The 21646-nt window shown below is 44.2% G+C and overlaps 1 protein-coding gene across 1 annotated transcript in view; it reads left to right on the top strand.

The window, feature by feature from the left end:
• The first annotated feature begins 2637 nt into the window (after positions 1–2637).
• IPMK (inositol polyphosphate multikinase) overlaps positions 2638–21646 on the top strand; it is a 35059-nt gene continuing 16050 nt past the window's right edge. Inside the window, exons 1-3 of the mRNA XM_041404970.1 lie at positions 2638–2787; positions 6943–7028; positions 20743–20839. Coding sequence (XP_041260904.1) covers positions 2766–2787; positions 6943–7028; positions 20743–20839 — 205 coding nt within the window. The 5' untranslated portion in view covers positions 2638–2765. The remainder of the gene's footprint in view (positions 2788–6942; positions 7029–20742; positions 20840–21646) is intronic.

Raw genomic sequence — 21646 nt, 5'->3', positions numbered from 1 at the left:
TTTACCTGATGTCCTCCTGCACTTCCACTTAAATAGGAGCTTATTTCCTGTGCTAAACTACAGTGCGTCTTGTGGTTAGTTATTAACTCGCTTCTGTGTTTGAAAAAGGCCTTTATTTCAGCAGAAAGGGATTCTTTTGTAATCCTCCCTCAGTTCGGGGCAGCTGTGCAATCTGCCCATGACACATCCTCAGCACAGCACAAACACTGTCCTGGTATTTTCTAGGCATTGTCATCAGACTGAATGAGGTAAGATTGATCTTCAGCAACAGGGGAAAAGAGTAATCCAGAATTAAGTATAATTTTGCCAAATGCATTTTCTCAGGGGAATTGAAGGAGATTCTCAAACAAATGGCCCTCCTCTAGAAGCTGTTCACAGCCTCTTCTGCTTTCTTTTTGGAGTGCAGTCACACAGCCTGGAGATGAGAAGTTTCTTCAGGAATCTTGCTGGTAGGTTCAGTTTTCAGTGCAATCTCTTACAGGATCACACTGTGGAGAAAGGAATTATTTGCCATTTCTGCTATTCTCTCTGTTTCACTTGTTTCATTTTAGGAGAAGTTCCCAGAAAGATTAGTGAACTCCATGTCCTGAAGTGTGAGGGTGGAATGAGTGAGTGGAGGATAGTCTCACATCACTTGATTTCTGTATGCATAAATCTGACTAAAGCAAATGTCAGGGAAAAGGAAAGAGTCAGTGTTTGCTTATTCCAATTACTCATGCTTTTGTATTTCTTTTAATGCCCTCCAGGCACATTTCTGTTAGATCTGAGAGTATCTAGCAGCTCCGTTGAGGACTAGGTGCTTGAATAATCTTTAAATTCCGGGTTTTTTTGCCTTTTAATCCCATTCTTTCTTCCACTGAGATTTTGAGTTCAGGCAGATTGCAGTGCTAAGGGCACTTAGCTTTGAAATGCTATCTGTGTTTTTCTCTCTGTGTTTAGACCCAGATTAGCTGAAGAGCCTCACATCTTTGCAGAGGGAAAAATCTTTCTGCAAGGCTCAGGTTGGCATCCAAACCTTGCAGCAGCTACTGCTGTCAAAACTGAGAGCCTTCTCTCTACCAGACACACACACTTGTGCATTTTTTCACTGTACACCTCACTAGTTCTTGTGCAAGAGTTGACCAATCTGTGGTATTTCTCTCCTGTGCCAGCACCCCCCTGGGAAAATTCATCACTGGGTATGTGAAGATAGGAGCTTACTTTTGCACCCATCTGGCTCCTAATCTTTTTGGCTGTACAGTAATGACTGATAAGAAGGGGATATTCAGGAGGAAGAAATGTTTTCTGCCCAGCCTTGTTACTTCAGGAAGGATCTTGCTGAGTTGTAACCCCTGTCTGCAGCACCTTATCCAATTAAGTGTGTAAAACAAACTGTTCTATGAACAATGAACTAAGAAACTCAGTTTCAACAGGTTTATGTTTTGCTCTTTTCTCTCACTCTTCAAGTTTTAATTCTCCCCGTGACCTTCCTGCTCTTTTGATACTCTAATTTCCCCAGTAAATCCATTAAACTGCCACCACATCCCAACCACCTGCCACATCTCCACATCTCCCAGGTATGGGATGGGGAAGAGGTGGTAAATAGCCAAGCTCATCATATCGAGGTTTCTCTGATGTCAATGCCAATTCTTGAAAATGCATTGGGCCGTTTTATAAAACCTGGGAAAACAACCTATATATACTAAAATTAATTTTCCTGTCTCTGGCTTTTTTTTTTCCTGTTCCTGTCCTACTAATGCTAAAACAGAACTTGCTACCGGCAGATATCACAGCAAAATGCAGATTTAATACCTACAGAGATCTGCTCATTTTATAAGGGATAGAAACAGCAAAAAGAAAAGGCAGTAATTACAGGCTGCTAAATGGAGCTGATATGAGCCCTAGTGAAGCGTTAATGAAGCCTCCTAGCCAAGCTTTGGGGTTCTGAGAGTGAATGCAGGGCCATGCATACCTTCCTCTGTCCATGGGGAGGTAAAATTCAATTTAGAGATTAATCTGTTGCCCAGTTTAATCTGGTGTTGGGCCAGGTGCAGTCATCTATAAGGCACAACCAGCACATGCAGAGTGTGGAAAGGTTCTGGTTTAGGCTGCTTTAAGGGCTCCTTGTCAACTGTTTGCACACCCCGGCTGGATCTCCCTTGCAGTCACTCCGATCTGCCGCAGAAGAAACTGAACAAACCTCGGTGTAACGGTGGATCTATTTGAAAACGAAGAGGCTTCGGGGGTATTTCAGGTTACCGGGAACCAGAGGAGGGGAACGCCCCCTGCCCGCCTCCGCACGCTCCTGCCGGCTCTGGCGGGGGAGCAAGGGCTAGGGGTGCCCGCGGCTTGCTCGGGGTCCCTGGCCGCTCTGCGGCTCGGGCCGCTTCGGCGGTTGCGGCGGGCCCTGCTCCGTTCTCCAGCGTCCGCTGAACCGGCGCTGCCCGCCTAGGCCTTGTCCCGGGGCCGCGCCCCACGCGGCGCCACCAGGGCCACCGTCATCGTCACCACAGCGGCGGTCCCGCCGCGAGTCGGGCCGGGCCGGGCGGCGGAGGCGGAGCCACGCCTGGGGCGGGGCGGGGCGGTGGCGGTCGCTGCCCCGGCGCGGGGTGGGCGGACGGCGCGGTGCGGGGTGATGGAGCCGCGGGCCCTCGTCCGAGACAGAGGAGGCCGAGGCCGCGGCCCAGCCGGTGCTCGGCGCCTCCCCGGGCCCCGCGGCGGCGGGGGGCGGCCGGCGGCGGGCGCTGAATGGATGCGTGCCGCTGTCGCACCAGGTGGCCGGGCACATGTACGGCAAGGATAAAGGCGGTGAGCGGCGACGGGCGCGGGGAGGGGGCGGCGGGCCTGGCCGGGTCACCGGCGAGGGAGTTCTTCCCACCCCCGCCCTACCCTCCGTTTATCTGAATTCTCCCAGACCGGCTGTGACGGGCGGGTTTGGCTTCGAGTTCCCTCACGCCCCGGCGGCGAAGGGGCAGCTCCGCGGCTGGCGGGGCAGGGGTCGGTGCCGGCGGGAGCGGCGCCGGGGGCGAGCGCAGGACTCGCCGCCGCCGTGGCCGAGCTGCCGCCGGCGGGCTCCGGCCGCACCTGTCGGCCCGAGGTGCCGCAGCAGCGCGGGAGGCCGGGGCTGGGGCCTGGGGCAGCGCCGAGGCACCGGAGCCTCCCCGGGAAGGCCGGAGGGAGGGCCGGTCGAGCTCCCCGCTGCGCACAGGCCGTGGATGGAGCGGTGTAACCGCTGCTAAATTTCATTCTTCTGGTGCTTTTCCTAAATGGCGTTAGTCTGTCAGGACGTGATAGTTATCAGGCACCCTGAAACCGAAGGACTTCTGCCGTTCAGCTTCATTTTATCAGGCACCTTTTTAAAAGGGGGCATTCAGGTAGCAGCACGTTGGTTCTCAGAACAGATGTCAGAAACGTGGTTTATCTAACGGGACCACCTGAACCTGTAGCCACCAGAAACTTCAGCAAATTATTACTAAGCTATTGTTATTTGCTTGTTTATTTGACGATAAATCTAAACCAATGGTTAGGAAGTGATCTAGTAATACAAAGACACGAGGATACAGCATTTTAAAGTATGTCTCCACCAGCTCTAAATTTCTATTTTAGCTCCATGTTGAGGAGTAAGGTGTTGGCCCTTCTGATGAAGGGGCCTTTTAGCATAGGCAGTGGTCAGTGCCAAAGCAAGCGGCCAAATTAGTGCTGCCAAATGGCGTTTCTCATCTTTCCAGGACATTGCATTTGGGGTAGCTCCTGCCTCTCAGCCAGATGGAAGGTATGCATCCATTGAGCTTGCAGTGTGCTCTCTGAGAGTAGCTGTAATGAGTACCTGCTGGTGTATTGCCTTTGAGCCCTGGCCGTAGGAACTGCCCCTGCTGAATAGGTCAGGGGCTGGATTACAGAACCCTGTCAGCCATCAGTGAATGAAATTACAGCACTAATGGCACTGTAAGTTTGTCTTATCTGTGGCCTGCATCCATGGTGTGCCTTGCTGCAGATAATCGCAACAAAAAAGTCATTCTTCTCTTTGCCCTGCCAAGGGCTGAACTTCAGAACCTGTTGGATCATCAGTGACTGGAATTACAGCACTTAGGGCACTGTGAGTTTGTCTTACGTGCAGGTTGTTTCCATGGCATTGTCTTGCTGATAATCTCCACAGAAAAGTAATTCTTGTCCCTTGCCCCAGCTGCAGACAGTGCAATAAAATATAGATGGAGGTACATTGGGTCCTTGAAGGTGTATGTGTTCCGTGTTCATACATCATAGCATGAGGTGGGATCAGGCAAAAAAAGGCTTATTCAGGGAGAGCTTCACCTTTGGCACATCAGTCTTGCTGCAGTTAGGTCAAACAGCACAGGTGACCACGTGTATTTTGGGTGCCATGCCAATGGGTTAGGTAAGCTAGCTCCAATGGGCAAGACCAGGACTTTTCTGCAGAGGTACCACCATGGTTGATTTCATCTTGGAAACTGTTCTGTGTTGAAGTGAAGACCAAAGCTGTTCTGGTACTCGCAGCTCTCAGTTTTATAACTCGATTTTCCCTTCTATTCCCACATACAAACAGACAGAGGACTTGAAGGTATCCAAAGTATCTTTAACTTTTACTTTTTTTAGTAAAAGTACACTGTAAAATTTCTCCTGAATAACCTTCCTTTTTCCCTTTGTTCCCTGTGACTGTTACTGCCTTGCAAAGAAAGGCCTCTCACAGCCTCTCTGCATGCATGTGTAGACATTAGGCTGCTGTGCATTGTGACTGCCCTTTTGTTGAATGCTGTGTGCAGTAGTGCTTCCCCAGATAAATGGTGTGTAGTGAGTGAAGTAATGACTTTGGGTTGTGGCTTAATTCCCTAGGCGGGTAGAGAGTGACAGCACCTGCTGGGATGTGTCACCTCATGGAGCCTCCTGCACCTGCCTGGGCTTTGGTGCCTGGACCTGCAAAATGCTGGGGGTCCCCAAGCCAGTAGTGGGGTTCTGTAGCTAGAGGGGTCATTCTCCTTCAGAGTTACTTGCTTGCTCATTTCAGAATGGTAGCAAGCTTTGCATCCACAGCCAGGGAGAAATGTGAGATATTTCAGGGGTTTTTTTTCTTTTGCATAGCTCTGTTGATTCCTCAGAAATATTAATTTGCTTTTTCATATGTTAAAAGAGTCCTATTCCCTGTCTGTGCTGAAAAATCCCAGGAAGCCTACAACAAACCCATGACCAACATCCATCTGTTGGTATGATCTGCTGGTGTTGGTGATCTGTGTTTCTTGTAGATCAGAGGGAAGGTTGTGGAGTTGACATCTTTGTGGTGGATGTTGAAACATGGTTCTGGTTTTCAGGCCTGCCCCAGTCACAGTGACAGAGTAGTGCAGTAAGTGTTCTAGTCAGTCAAGAATGCAGAGAATGAGGGAACTTTAGATGTCAGTTTATATTCAACTCTTCAATTAATATGTATCAACCCAATAGTGTATGGATTCTGCTTCCAGGAGTCTGCCTGGTCTTTCTGCCTTGTAGATTGTCTGCTTATCAAAGGCAAAACACAGATTTTTTTAAGGAGTCATGTATTATAAAACCTATTTTAATGTTTAACCCATTTTATTTTAATGTGATTGTTAACAATTCACATGTGGAACATGTGCCATTCAAGTACTTGGTGCACTTTGCAGAGTGGCTTCCAGCACATGCAGAAGAGTACAGGGAGGGGGAACACAAGCTGCTGTGTCTTGAACATGTTGTGGTAGCCTGCACATGTGTGGCAATATTTTTCTAGTTTTGGAAAGTGTATAAAATCCAACTTTAGGCATGAAACATGGCTTGAGAGCTATTTTATGCAAATTTTGAAAGCAAATCCTTGGCATAGCAAGCTATTGAAATAACTATTCTAAGCCTGGTGGTCGTTTTAAAGTAAATATCTTGGTCTCTAAAAATTTTGTTTAGTTTCCAAGACTGCATAACAGAGCCCATTCGTAGATAATAGTTTTAAGAGGTGAAAAACACAATTGCTGTTATAACTGCAAACTCTCTTTGGGATGCAAAGCTCCTGGCTCATTTTTCTGTTTTCTCACATGGTAGTTGAAAATAGAACCTATTTTGGATACAGTTGACATTTTTGCTACCGTTCTAAGCAAAACAAATTACTGTCTGAAAAGCTAGAAATGAATCTTAGGAGAAAAATTCTTTTACAGAAGTGGGTTTTTGGTTTTCTGTTGAGCCTAATGATGCAACACAGGACACATTTCAGAGGAATGCAATTACTTTTCTCTAACTTGCCTACATCCATGTCTTGAGCATCCTCAGATACTCAGTTGCATTTCTTCTGCAGGTATTCAGAAATACTGGTGACTGGAGGGTCTTAAGGCTGTTGCATGAGGGTATTTTGGAGGGTTTTTTTTTTGTGCAGGCTTGATGGAGGTGTTGCCTGGCTGAGGTGAAATTCTGTACTGTAATTATGGGTGATACAAATAGTAGCATCTGATAGCTTGGAGTGCTGTAGGGATGCTACTTCTTGTAGTAAAGACATACTCTATCTGTGCCACTAGTATAGATGTACATCCACAGGACATTTATTTCTGTTCTAGTAGTGAGAAATGCATTAAATGTGGCACTCCTTGAAAGTCTTGGCATTGTTGGAATACAATTTATGAATTATTTAAAAAGGGAGTGTCTGTGTAATCTCTTTTAGTTAATGATGGGGTTTTTGGGGGTGGAAGTTTTAATGTCAAATCCCAGTGTTGGCCTTGGGCAGAGCTACACCCAGGAAATTATTCAGTGGGTAGAAATAAGAGGAATGCAAGCAAACCTCTGCTAAGGGTTATATGTAGGAGCTGACAATTTTGTCTCTACTGTGTGTGCAGCAGAAACAGTACAGCTTTTCAATAGGCTGTCCTTGATGGTGAAATCACTATTTCTGGAAAAAAGAAAAGGCAAAAAGAAAGCTGTACCTCTTAAAACTAAGCCCTGAAGAAAATGCTTCTCTTCTAGGCATACTGCAGCATCCAGATGGAACTGTCCTGAAGCAGTTGCAGCCACCACCTCGTGGTCCCAGGGAGCAAGAGTTCTACAACAAGGTGAGGGTCCCACAGTGTGGAGGAGGCTGGCTTATTCCAGCTGAAATGGGGGCTGTGCTTCCTGTAAAAGTACATCTTATCATTGCAGTTGGGAAAGTGCAACCTAAATCTACCCTGCCATGGTATCTGTGTGCTCTCTAGAACTTTCTGCTCCTTGCATGTCAGTCCTCCTGGCAGACCTACTTCACTCACAGGATTTAAGCTTGCTTGCTTGTTAATTGGGTAGCAGACTTTCACAGCATCTAAGATTTTATTGAAAAGCCTTATCTTGTGTCTGTGTTCAAAGGGTTGTATGTTTGATCCCCACTTTCTCACATAGCTAAGTCTCTCAAAAGTGCTTGCATCTAAATTTAGCATGTTTTATGCTTCTTCCTAGCCTGGTTTACTGCTAGAAGTATTGCTCTGTTCACTGTATTAAAACTCAGCTCCTTTAAAAAGTCAATAAAAATCAAATCTCTCAAGTTGTTTTAATTTCAATTTTGGTATTTTTCCTATTGCTTATCTTCAGTTTGCTTTATCAGTAACTTTAACAAGTGCAGACCAGGAAAGCTGTTGCTTTCCTGTGAACAGTTTCTAGAGCCTGCTCTGTCCTACCTGCCTGTGACAGTCTGTCATGTGTTTTTTGTGTGTCAGATTGATATGCCATGCCTCTCCATGGCTTATTAGGTACAAAAAACTATCAATATCTTCACGCTTGGTGTAAGAGGAGTCTTGAGACCCTCTGCTTGTTGTTGTGTTTGGCTTGGATTTTGGTTGGTACGTTTATTTTTCCCTAGAAGAGTATTTAAGTTACCAAAAGACCTTGCAGATTTTGTGAAAATGTCTCACATAAAGCAAGGTGCTTTAAGTGAACAGTGTGTTTGCATACTAGCATTATTTGATAATTCTCATGATGGGACACGACAGCAGTGCTTGACTTACTAGGAGCCAGTTAAATGTAAATATTTTCTGAGTTTCTCTGTGACTCTTATGGAGATGAGGTGAAGAAGTATGCCATCCAGCCTGACTGGTAACTTGAGTAGAAGGAGGAAGCTTGAACAGACTCGTTTGGGCACCAGGCTACTTACTGTGCTGTGAAATCCTCAGGCAAAGACAGTGACATGCTGTCCTTGCCTAAAGCCAGCAGGTGTGAGTTCAGGCATTGCTTGCACACGAACTTTCCACATCAGAGACTTTATAATTTTGCCTGTTTAAGCTTAGACTCATGTGACAAGCTGTGAGCAAGACCCTGGGCAGAGTCTTTGAGAAGGGGGTGTCTGTGTCAGTGTGCTTGTTACTGTGCCGTGGAGAAGTCAGGTCCCAATGCTAGTAACTTGCAAAGTAAGCTTCTATTCTGTCTCCTAAGGCCTTGCTAGCTTGCTTCCAATACTGACTTTTTTTGGTTATAAGCCATAAAATAACAGAGAAAGGGAAAGATGTAGACATGATTAGTTGTGTGTGGACGAGGAGGCCTTTTAGTGAGAGAAGGGAAGGAGAGCACGTACATGTGTGTTGTGGTGGTGAAAGTACAGGAGAAAGGTCTTGGAGATTTGTTGCTCTTCAATGATTACCTGCTATCATGTTTACTCTCAGGCAAGAGCTGTGTGATGTGGGTTACAGACATCTAAGCACTACACATTACTGTCATAGGGTGATAATTGCCCTGGGTTGGGAGGGTCAGGATAGGGTGCAATTTCACATGCAGCCTGAGCTGATCCAATAGCTCATTGTTGGCTAAAGGGAAATAAATGCCTTTCTTTCCATTCCTGACCTTTACCTTGCACCATGATAGTGCTGTTTGGACATTTATGAACTAATTTGACCTATTTAAAAGATGGCAAAACTTAATTGTCTTGATAGTGTTCTGGTAGTTTAGTGGACTAATTCGACAAGCAATGGGAGCAGCAAGGCTGCCCTGCTTTGGTGACTGAGTTCAGCCTGTCTTGTGGGCTGCAATCAAAGAGACATTATCACCTTGGAGAAGGCTGATGAGCCTCCAGAGATGGAGGGAAGGATAATTTTACTGCTCCTTGAGACAGGGAGTTGTTTGAAAGGTGGCCATGTACAGGAGATGGTGAGAAACAGTGCAGAAATGAAACAAGTGAAATCAGCCTGATGAGTCCCAAGCTCTCCCTTTGTCAGGGCAATGCAGCAGGTTGGTTGGTAAGATCAAAGCACGTGGCTGTCCAGTAGTATATGTGGATTAATTGTGACTTTTTTTTTTAATATATTTCTGCTTCTGTTTTTTGATATGTGCTTGGAACTGTTTTGTCTGTAGGTATGTGAGTTACTGCTCTCTTTGCATCCCACCTTATACTAGCATGCATGAAAATTAGTGCCCCAGTACCTGGGTCAGAAACAAAGGGGCGTATTTTTCCTTCTGGAACAGCACACCTCCTCGTGGGGAGTAACTGAGAAGCTCTGTAGTTGATGGTAGCAAGAAGGGGAGCATGTCACAGCTTCAGCTGCATGAGTCAGCTGGAGAGCAGCTATGGCAGATCTGAAGCAGAAGTGTCTTCCAAGAAGCAGGAAGTGGTATTTCAGTGTGCAGTCCTAGCACTTGTCAGCTGAAGGCTGCAGGGAATGTGTTGTGATAGATGATAATGAGGCTTTAAGGGACAAGTTTGACTATAACTCTGATATATTTAATGTGATACCATGTAGATATTATCTTCTGTTTGGACCAAGAAAGTCTTCTTTTCTGAAACTGCTGGATTTGCTTGCAGCCTGATGTGTGAACATGACAGAGGTAGAAGTCTCTCAGTGGATCAGATGTTTTTTCCCTTGTTATTGATGGCTTATTTTCTGTTGAGCATGATGCTTAGTACTTACCAGCGGAGCCCAAACAAAATGGGCTTCTGTTTTGGAATGGAAACTTGAGGAAGACATGTACTGCAAAATACTAGGAAGTGGTCCAAAACTTGCTCAGAAGCAGGTGGCAGATGAAGTTTGGAAGAATTTCATAGGTCTCTGTCAAATCTGGAAAATTGCTGAAGTAATTCCTACTCAGGCTGCTGTCAGGTAGCCTTTCTGTTTTCTTTATACAGTGTTTTACCTTTAGCAGTCAAAAAGAATAGAGGGTTTTTTTTTGTAAGAGATGATTTCACCAATTAAAGCAAATTTTTATCTTCTAGAGCACTAGGTCTCATTCTCTACTGCTAGGGAAGGGGCTTGCCATGTGTTATGAGGGAAGGGAAAAACAGAGCATGATAAGATTATCATGAATACCTTCTAAGATAAAACATAGTAAAACAATGAGCTGTTTGTTAATAGCTTAACTAGTTTGTTAATAGCTTACTGTGCACTGCTTAACTTCTCGTTGGAGTGTGACTTTTTAGCTGTAATGTCCACTTGCTATTGAGTTCTGTAAATCTGTGTAATTATCTAATCAAAATAATAACATTTTAATTTTGTTTCTGCAAACTCCCTTGCTGTACCTGAGGGCATGAACTCCTTAAAAACATTGCCTGCATAACCATGGAGTGTTTTAAGTGGTATTTTGGTGCCCTTATCTGTGTGAGAAAAATACGAGGTTTTTTAACCTTGAACAGCTACAAAATACTTTGTTTTCAATAGGTATGAGCAACAAGGGAATGAAACTAATTGAGGCCTAAGGGTGGTGTTTATTTAAGGGCTATCTACTCTGCTGATCAGTTGTTTCTGTCTAATGGCAATGCTCTGTGTAGGTGGAGGTACTCCAAAGGACTACTTTTAAAGGGGTTTTGGGAGAGAGCAGTGTACAGTGATGTGGGAACAGGGAAATAATGTTGTTTGAAAATGTAGTCTTTTCATTTAGAGAGACTAAATTGGTAAAAGGCACTGTGAGCTTATGGTTGGCTGCCTATGCAAGCATGCTGAGAAATCCACAGAAGTGCCCTGCTCCTCAGTGTGTTTTGGGGGTTGGCTTCAGCCTGATTTATGCCAGGGCTCATTTACCCATGCTGAAATGCTCTGATTTAGTCAGCAGTGTTGACAGAAGGAAGAAACAGGAAACCTATCAGCACTCCTACAGTGGTCTGTTGCCCCAGGTGAGTTGAAAAACGTGAGAATAGTGTCCTTTGAAAAAGTTAGTGCAGCCACTGTGTGAGGTAACCCACTGCTCAGCTGGGTGTGGAGCTCCTGTCTCAGCCTCGCCAGGCTGTGCTCCAGGGCACTCTGTGCTAGTATAGCTCTGCCTTTGCATTTCAGAGCTCTCCAGCACGGGGCTTTCCTTAGTTTGTCATGTCAGGAATGCAGCATTACAAGAACTGTTGTTCTCTAGGAGAGGGAGGATGCTGGAATGTCAAGCCTTAAATAGGGCAGCTGCTTTTGTGGGCACTAAAAGAGGGAGTTTGGGCTGCAAGGAGGGGATGCTGCCCAGCTCAGGGGAGACCCCGTGTGCAGAGCTGCCTCCAGCTCTGGGGTCCCCAGCACAGGAAGGACATGGACCTCTTTGAGTGAGTCCAGAGGAGGCCTCCACGGTGGTGGGAGGCCTGGAACACCTCTGCTGTGAGGAAAGGCTGGAGAATTGAGGTTGTTCAGCCTGGAGAAGAAAAGGCTCTGGGAAGAGCTTAGAGCCTCTTCCAGTTCCTAAAAGGGCTCCAAGAGAGCCTGGAGAGGGACTTGGGCAAGGGCCTTGAGGAACAGGACAAGGGGGAATGGCTTCCCACTGCCAGAGAGCAGGGTTAGATGGGATAGTGGGAGGGAATTCTTCCCTCTGAGGGTGGTGAGGCACTGGCACAGGTTGTCCAGAGAAGCTGTGGCTGCCCCTGGATCCCTGGAAGTGTACAAGGCCAGGTTGGACAGGGCTTGGAGCAACCTGGCATAGTGGAAAGTGTCCCTGCCCATACCAGGGGGATGGAACAAGGTGGTCCCTAAGGTCCCTTCCAATCCAAACCATTCTGTGATTCTGTGAAAACTGAGGAAGAGAGAATTTACAGTAGTTATCTTTGTGACTGTGGTTTTCTACAAGCTGTGTGTTAAGCATGAAGAGATAGAGTGTTTCTTATTGTTCAGTGGAACAAGAGAAGGTTGCTGAGCCATTTGGAAATGGCTGCTCTTTGACTTCTGATCTTGGCTTTCACTCAGCGCTGTTGTAAACCTCTTACTGTGTGTAACTTTACTGAGCATGGCCTACTGAAGTTTAAAGTTTGCTAGTGCAGCAGCTAATAAACTGGGATTTTATGCTTAACAGATCAATAAATCTTCCTGTAAACTTTTATTTGAATTGCCCTTCAGTTTGCCTGTGGTGACTGTATGACACTTGGGGGATGTGTAGTACACTTTCCCTCCTTTTGTTGCCTGCTGAAAGCTCCTGCAGCTTGGGCAGCTTCCAATGGATACTTTTTCTTTTTTCCCTGTTGGCTGTACATCAGAGTTGTCATAGCTGGTTCTAGTGGTGTTGCCATGTCATGGCTCCAAATAACATTGCTGCAATGGTATAAGGTTTCCAAGGCTATTGTAATGCCAGTCATACCCAAATTCTCAGGTAGCTCTGTCCCAGGTACAAGGGTGATTTTGGGAAGTTGGATTGAAAAGGTGGACAGGGTTCTCTCAGTCCCAGCTCAGCTGTGGTAACCTCCTACCTCTGGCCAATGCTTGTGAACCAAGGGAGATCATTAACTGCGTGCAGCATTGTAAAAAGATAATTCAGCTAATTGCTTGGCTCTTCTGGTTAACAAATCTTCCACCTTGCCCAGTTTGTGATGGCTATTAACTGCTGTAGCAGTTCAGGGTTTGCGTCCTGCTGACATTGAAGTTGAATGCAAGGAAGTTGTTACCACTGGAGATAGCAGAAAATGTTTTTCACTCTTGTGTGTCCTAAAAACAAAGCCAGGATATAGGAGACACAAATAGCTCCAACATGTAAAAGAGATTTACAATGGTTAGGTGAGAGTTAGGCACTTGAAAGCTAGGAAGGAATGGCTTTGTGTTTGCCTACACAATTGTTCTGAAGTTTCCTTTGGATGTATTGAAATGCAGTTTCCATAGGTCAGTGACCTGTGTTTGTTTTGCTTTCCCTCAAGAACTCTCTAGCTCCTTTTACAGCCTGATACAAGGCAGGATTGATATTGTTTGTGCAACTTTTGCTGTCTTTTTTAACAGTCAGTCTTTGAGTTTTTAACCAGAGGGTAATGTGTTAGTGAAACCCAGTTACTTTAATATTTCTGAAGCACAGTTCTTGTGCTTCTGGGGTTACAGAGAAGAAATGTTCAGGAATTGTGCCCATTTGGACCATTAGCAGTAATCTTTTCCTTACTGTTTTATTTATTTTGTTCTCAATAACCTGCTGCAGCTCCTTGGCTATGTCTTGTCATTCCTGCTCAGTGCTTGCTTCTTTTCTTACTAATTTTAATTAGTATTCCAGCATCTTTAGGCAGTGCAGAAGGCTTGTGGTGATTCCCTCCCCCCTATGTATAAAATGAAGCCAGCAGTCTGAAAGATGGGTTTTGGCCTGAATTTGCACGGAATTGCAAGAACTGAGTCATAAGGCTCAGCTCCCCTGAAGCCTATATAGCATAAATCATGATAAGGCAGCCTGTGTTCCATAAACTGTTCTCTGCTACTGACAGGAAAGGAAAGGGGTTGGGGAGGCAGAGTACATCTTGTTTCAGGATAAGTTATCCTATTTTGTAAGCTCAGTGAAGTGCTTTTGTGCTCTTGATTTAGATGATAATCCTTGGCTGAAAAAGGAGTGGATGATGGCCATCGTGCTGCTGTTGTGTACTAAAATATCCTTATCCTGTGATCACGTCTCTGGCTAAGGTTTTGATTTTCAGTCTTGTATGGACAAAAATACAGGATGCCTGGTTTTCTTAACATCTTGTTTTGGAGAAGCAATGCCTTGCCCATGCCTTTAATTTCTACTGCATTTGGAGCTGTAGCTCAAAAGGATCTTTGGCTGTGCCTCGTTCTGGTACATCTGGATCTGCCACATTGAGATACTGGTACTGAAGTGTACAAATTACCTGTTGGCAAACACAGTGAGCATGTTCTGATGCAGTTCATTCCTGCTCTCAGCATCACTCCTCTGCTGAGGAATTGTCTAGAAGGGATCCTCTTTTGCTGGGGAAATGAGCAAACCAGCATGTGAAGTTGCCTCTTAACCATGAGCCTGGGAATTGGCAATAAAAGCAGGGGCACTTAGTAATTCTTGATTAATGAGAAGAAAACGTTTTTTTGATAAAGTTGTGAAATACTGGCAGCTGGTATTCAGATCTTTTTTCACATGAGGAGTTGTCTAAGAGAGCTGAAGGATGAAGTGTAGCTGTAAGAATCTGCTGAGTTCCTACTACTGCCCTATAAATATTTTTTTTTTGTACTTCACTATTAAATGACTGGACAGTAGGACTTGTAAAATATGGCAGATTTTTGTGGTTCTTGCACTCTGCAGCAAAAACCAGTTTGGAAGAAACACACCACACAGTAGAAAGTTAAATTAGAAGGATCTGGTGAATGTCTGTTTCCCATGCTCTTTGAGGATTGTGTATCACAGAATAAACTACAACCCACTTTAATAAATCTAGGAAACCCTTTAAAAAGGGAGACAGTAAAAGGCCATTATTGCAATTTGATGCAATTATGGAACTACTGGGTGGAGTTGGGAACAGACTGAGTAGTCTGTAGTTCATGCAAACAAGCAGGGAAAAAAAAAAAAATCCAGTTCTCTTAGCAACCTGATTTTGAGGAATATTCCTTACCAAGAGTAGATCTGGTTGGAAATAAAATGAAAATGCATAGCTGTAAAGTGCACAGTATGTTAAAGTGAATTAAGACCCAGCAAAGTGCTCCTGCTCTGCTGGAGGGTCATGCAAGTGCTTTTTCAGCCTGGATCAAGTACTGTTTAGACTTCAATTATGCATGTTTTAGAATATGGATCAACTTACTAATACATGTTAGTGTCATACAGAAAATACTTTCTCATTATAAGTTCATTTAAAAGTAAGATATGGTTGGTGAACTGACAGAATGAGATTGAGGAAAGTGTAGGTTGCCTACTTGAAAGAAAACCAAAATAAATTCAGTCTCCAAAAAGAATCTTGGTTTCCAGATTTAAAAAAAAAACCCAGACAGGCTTGTAATGTTGTTGCTGATGATGTGCTTGAGGGAGGGGATGCCATCCTGGGGAACCTTGACAAGCTTGAGAAGTGGGCCAGTGGAAACCTCATGGAGCTCAGCAAAGAGAAGTGCAGGGTCCTGCCCTGCAATCCCAGACACACCAACAGCTTGGCAGGAGAAGGGATTGAGAGCAGCCCTGGGAGAAGGACTTGGGGATCGTGGTTGTTGAAAAACTTGCCATGAGCTGGCAGGGAGCGCTCCCTGTGTATTTTCAGTGAAAATGGTTGCAGTTCTCATTAATATGGCTGCATATTAGATAGTAAATTAAGCATTTGCTATAATAGCATTTAGTGTAACAACATCCACAAATATTTAACTTCTGAAGTTATTGTGTATATATTTTGACTATAAGGAGAGATGGCTCAATGCCAGTCATTTTTGTGGAAACAGGTTCTGTGGACACAACTCAAACCATGATGGTACCACTTCAGAAAAAACCCAGGGCTGTCTGAGTTGTGGAACCAAGCAGATATGAATTGCTAAAATCACAGATGCTGTTTCAACCTCAATTTTTTGACTCTTGCACTTGCCTGGTGTAAGTGGCTGATGTAAGAGTCTGGAGGGAAATGCAGCGTGTGCTCAGGTAATTAAAGTCTGTGATATAATACGTACCCAATGGAAGAGGGAATTCAGGTTGCCCTAGCATCTGTAAATCTTGCATTTGCTAATTTAAGTGCATGACTTAGCTGCATTAACGGGTCAAAAAAAGTCTCAGATCCCACGGTGGACAGTGAATTCTCTGCCTGATGTTGGCAGCTGGCTGTGTAATCTGAGACTCTGTAGGCTGTAGTGCTGCTGCCTTTAGGGACAGAGTATGATAGCTGGCAACAAAGGAAGGTGATGCTTCAGACTGATATGCCTACTCTGACAGTTTCCTACTCAAATAGCTGTAAAATACATGTTCTTTTAAACTAACTCTTGAATGTACTTTAGAAGGTTCTCTATAGATTACTTTTCTGTGAAAGTGGTATTTTTTCATCAGGACAGTTGAAGACAGGTCTGTACTGCTAGAACTGTTTCCTGTTGAAATTTAAACACTTGTTCTACCCTCCCTCTATCATTTAGGTCATTAGCTAGCCTTTAGCAAAAAACTCTCAATGTTGTGTTTTAAATAAGAAGAACATTCCCATTGTCCTAAGCAGCCCCTCTTTGCATTAAAAGCAGATGAATCTGTTCCAGGAAACCCCAGAGTGTACGTTGGATTAAAAACTTGGGCATGGTAAATAAGCCTCAGAATTAAAAAGTCCTGCATGACTGGAAATTATGACTTCATGGTGTCTGTTAGACTATCTGAGCTGCCACAGAACATATCTGCAGCATGTTCCTCCTGTGAGTTAGTGGCTGTAATTTGTAATGGTTGTGCTGTGAGCCCTCCAAATGTCAGCATCCTATTTACTTGCTTTTCTGGAGATGTTTTAGGTCTCCAGTCTGTGCTCTTGCAGGAATGTAGCCTGTGATATGTAGAAGGGGTAACTCCCCAGGCTGAGCTGGCATGGAGTTATTTTGGATAGCTTGATTTATTGGATAAAGATGTTAGATATGCTAACACAGAAATTGCTTGTATTTGTCAGTGTTGGCTGGAGAGATGGACCTTCACTGTTATAGTAAAAAATAAAAAGCACTGTTTCTTGAAGTAAAATTGGAATATTGCTGATGTAAGTAAAAATCTAATGGTTTATTTATTGAGGTTTCCTAAGGTGAATGATAACCTGCATTTTTCAGGAATCTTCCAGCAGCATTGGTAGCAATACTTTTTGGGGCATGAGGTGCATGGTATATTCCCTGTGTAGTTTTAGGGATGGTTTTATCATGTTCACATTTATATTTGGTATTCTGTGGCTTGCTACCAGGTTGTATGAAATGAGAAAAAATGCCCATGTCATGTATACTGCTTATGAGATCCTGTTCTAATGAGCAGAAGTGGTTCTGTCCTGCATAGGAATGAGCATAATTCCTGAAATGTCTGGTTTTGTTGCTTTGCCCACACCAAGTCACTTCTTCTGCTCTTTATTAATTGAGTGCTTATTCTTGTTTGACATGTGAATACATTACAGGCTGAGATGGAGGTCCATATTAAGGTCAAATAAGTGCCTTGTAAATGTTATGTCAGAGTTATGAGGGGAATTTCTTACTGGTTCTGGGAGCAAGATAAGTTCTTGAGAGACAGAAGTAATGCAGTTAGTTCTGTTTTGTCCAAGTAGTGATAGTGAAAAATGCATTGTTGGGAGTTCTGTCTCCATTTAAAATGTTTTATATTAGAGTATTGAGGAATAGACTACTTGGAAGATAATACTTCTGGAGCTCTTCTCCCGTTTGGTCTCAACTTTGGGCTATTAGACCTAAATTATAAATTATCTGAGTGTCTTTGTTGTATCCTGCTATTTGAAATACACGGGAGTGTCGGGGTCCGCTGTTATGTCTCTGCCCCGACACGGAGAGAGGTGGTTCTGGGCGGCCGCGATTGCGAAGGACGAGTCTGGACTCTTAGATTTTCGGTCTTCAGTTCTGTTTATTATCTCTTATCTACAAAGTTTTCTCTCTGCCCAGCCGAGGTCCGCTCAGCAGGACAGTCGAGTGCACTCTCCCCCGCCCACAGGGCGGTTGTGTCTTTTATAGTAAAAATTACGTGCGAAATATTTCCCTTTATTTCCCAATACTATTCACCCTTATAGACAAGTGTACTTTCACCATGAACCAATCCCCAAGTGCCAACATCACCACACAAAATGGAAGACATGAAGAAGAAAGAAGAACACAGGACCACGCCCTGAATCCTCCGTCTTGCCTTCATGACCCCCCTGTACCTATTTTTCTAAAATTTATATTTCCTTCTATAAATGTACCATTCACACCCAAGAAGCTCTCATTTCCTCCTTCACAGGTTCTTCTCCTTTTGATGGATCAAAATCCAACCACCAAACCCTTTTGGCAGCATTCCAGGGTTTCCGAGCCCCCCAGGGGCTCCCCTGGTGTCTCTGCACATCCACAGTGATGTGCTGAGATCCCACATGGGAGCATACTCATAATTACTTGCTAAGTTGCAAAGTTTAATGGTCTAATGTTGACTTACTTTAAAAAGTGAGTTAAGGGTCGTGTCTCTCTTAGAAAAACCAAAGTGGTCTCCTGACATTCCACTTTCTCAGAATCTTTTGCTAATAAATAAAGTAAATGAGTTATTATGTTTGCCTATTTTTTCAGTTGCATTCAGTGTTTCTCCTTGTTGTCTGCTGCACTTTTGGTTTTCCATCACTGTCCTCTTGGTCCTGACCTATTTATATGCACTTGCTTCCATTGAAGGTATGATAATTTCTGCCTCTCAGATCTCCTCAAACTCATCTGGGAAAAGAGCATTAGTGCTGGGGGCAGTGGGGTGCCCTGCCTTGGATGTAAGATGCTATGGTCATAAACTACCACAGTAAACAAAAATTTGGTTTGTACTACTTGTATACAGCATGAAGTGATGGCACCAGTCAGTGCTTGGAGTGCTAGCCCAGAAACTGCTGTCTGTACAGCTGTCTGAGCTGCTATCAAAGAGAGCAGTGATCAAGTCTGTGCCTCAGCATGTGCCTGCTGCTAATCTTCCCCTCTCTTCCACCCTTAGCTTCTTCTTTTCCTCCTTAAACAAATAATAAGATCAAGCTACACTGCAGTCTTCTGGAGAAAGCACTGTCCTCTGCTGGCAACCCCTGAGGCTCAGTGAGGAAATGTTGCATAAATTCACTGATCACAGGGGCAAGAAAGGTTTTCTATCTTAGAGCACAACGTACCAGCATACCAGCTTGTGCTAAAATGGAGGGAAACTGGACTTAGGCATAGAATTATGTGTCATCTTCAGTGGTCATGCCAGCTTGTCAAACCATGACCTGTGAAGAGAGATCAGTGCCCTGTGATGTGACACTGTGACTTAAAAGGTACACGCCCAGCAACTTCTCTATAGTTAAGATAGCAACAGTAGTGGCAGAAGGTGTGGTCATGGGTGTACCCCAGAGTTTTGCAATACACTGTGCACATATTTGTCTAGTTTGAGCTTTCAGGATTCAGCCCTTTGCCCTAGTAGCTTTTAAATGGGGCCTGTACCATGAGCTGGTTAAAGGAATGGGTCAAATTCAATACCTTATCATACAGTCAGCATGGGTGTGTCATGCTCTTGATCACTGCCCACTAACAGTGAGGGTGTCAGAACTGTGCCTGGTGCAAGCCCAGGAGAGCTGTGGAGAAGTCCCTCTCTTAGAAGCACACTGGTGATTTGAGTTCACCTAGTTTGAGATTTTTGCAGTGAAGCCTAAATTTAGGACAAACTCCCATTGACTAATTTTAACACTGCTGCTGCTTGAGGTGCTGTGTTGAGTTACTGGCACTGGTGAGGATAGCCAAGGCTTGCCTGGATGCTCTAAAATAGCATGTGGACTTCAGGTCCATTTTTTTCTTCCTAGCTGTATTAACATAACCCTGCAGGTAGGTATTTTGCATTGCCTCCCCTTTGTAGCTGCTATTGCCAGGTATCCCCCACTGTGGTTAAATGTGGCCTGACCCGATGAGCTGAGCCAAGTCTGCAGAGCTGTTAACACCTGACATTTTTTTTGCCTTGCTGCCAACTTTGCAGTGGTCTCTGGCTGCACTGCAGTGGCAGCAGAACCCTGAGCATGCCAGGTCACTGTGCAGCATCCATGGGTATTGCTGTGTGGCTGAGGGGAAGGACAACACCCTGATGGCACAACAGCTGGGGCATCTCTATGGGGAGTGGGATGAGATGGCTGCTGAATGCAGTGACAATCATTGTAACCTGGTGTGAATATAGGTCTTTCAGTCTACAAAGTGTGTGGAAGCGTGATATAGGCAATCCCTGATGTCTGCAACTACATCCCTGGGTGGGATGGGGGGAATCTGGGCAAGGCAATGGTTTTGAAACCCTCTTAGAAGTGCTGCGAACTGGTAACAGTCATGCAATTCCATAAGAGGTAGTATCCAAAGCTTCATTTTAACTGCAGAGTTGTTCCCTTGGGAATATAAGCCAGCTGCAATTTCCAAACTGTTACTGTTTTTCCTACAGAAGTTGAAAAAAAAATGTTGAAAGCGTTAAAAAAGCAAATGAAAAGAAATATATGAATTGTGCATGTGTGATGTAGCTACAGCATGAATTGTCTTGAAGAAGATGGGGAAAATGCTATCTAGTCTGAGCTTCTATACTTTACCTGATATAAATTAAAAAGATTTGGATATATAATATGATGCAGTAATCCTAAACAGTCTTGAATGCAAGTGTGAGAACACCTTTTTCAATATCTAGGCTTTGAAGTTAACAATTACAGTTTAGATTTTTATTCAAGTTAAGCCATAAATTGTGCTTAGGGTTGATGTATTGTTGCCACTTAAAAATTGGAAAGAAAAGATGCCACTCATTTATGTTGGACTGTGATAATTATCATCTTCATCTTGTATGTTTTTTAAATGTAAGGTAAATATCTTAGACTAATGAAAACAAATACTGTAAAAAAGTATAATTATGGGACAATTGGAAGTTATCATGGTTTGGCCCCAGCTGGCTGCCAAGTGCCAAGCAGCTACTTGTTCACTCCCCCACCAGCAAAAATGAATGTTTAAAATGGTGATCTCTCCAAGCCTCCCTATTTTATTTCAGGTTTATGACTCCGACTGTTGCGACAGCATTCTTCTGCAGCTGCGGGAATATCTGCCAAAATACTTCGGTGTCTGGTCACCACCTACTGCACCAAATGGTACTGTTCTAATTTTATCTCTTAATCCAAACCTCCTGGACAAAAAATCTGGAGACTAATTTTTGGCAGTTGTGAGCTCTGTAGGGTTTTTCTGGACTTGTTTTGGAACCCACTGACATTCCCTCTAACAAGTGGTTCCAGTTTGCAGTCCTGTGGCTGGATTAGATCTTTGGAGTCTTCCTCCCAGGGAAGATGGGGTGTGGCTGTTTGTACAGCAGAGGCTTCCTGAGTAGCTGGGCCTGATGGACATTGTCCCAGAGCTCCTGCTCTGGGTGAGGTCGTGGTGGGGGAGTGGGCTGGTTCCGTGGTTATGTGCAGCCAGGTGATCAAAGGAAGAAGCACTTTGTGGGTGTGGAAGAAAGGAAAGATGGATACTCTGGGGCTGAGGAAGCATTCAAACTGGAATCTGCTGCTGCTGTATCTGCAGAGGTTGGATGCCATCACTCTGCCTTACCACCCAAAACACTTACTTCAGAAGGTGTCATGGTGGGGAGTTCTGCTTGTCACCCTCCGTTACTGGTTTGAATGAAACAAAGATCGAGTGTCTTAAAATCTGTGTTTGTATAACATTAGGAGTCAGGAAGAAAAGGCTGCTTTTGGTAGAACAATTGGAAGATGGTCTCTTCAAGAGAAAATAGATATTGTTGTATTAGAAACTAGGTTTTCTTCTGGGGACTTTTCTAATTCACAGTTGGAAAATGAAGCTTCTGGAACACACAGAAACAAAGGGATACCATGGAGTCTATTTGAATAAATGGGCACCAAACTAGATGCCATGTTCCTTTAAAATATCTCTGTCTTCTGCTT

The sequence above is a fragment of the Onychostruthus taczanowskii genome, unplaced genomic scaffold (genome assembly GCF_017590055.1).
Source record: "Onychostruthus taczanowskii isolate IOZ18803 unplaced genomic scaffold, ASM1759005v1 scaffold22, whole genome shotgun sequence".
Lineage (NCBI taxonomy): Eukaryota > Metazoa > Chordata > Aves > Passeriformes > Passeridae > Onychostruthus > Onychostruthus taczanowskii.
The sequence above is the reverse complement of the archived record's forward strand: the minus strand, read 5'-3'. Positions and strand labels throughout refer to the sequence as shown.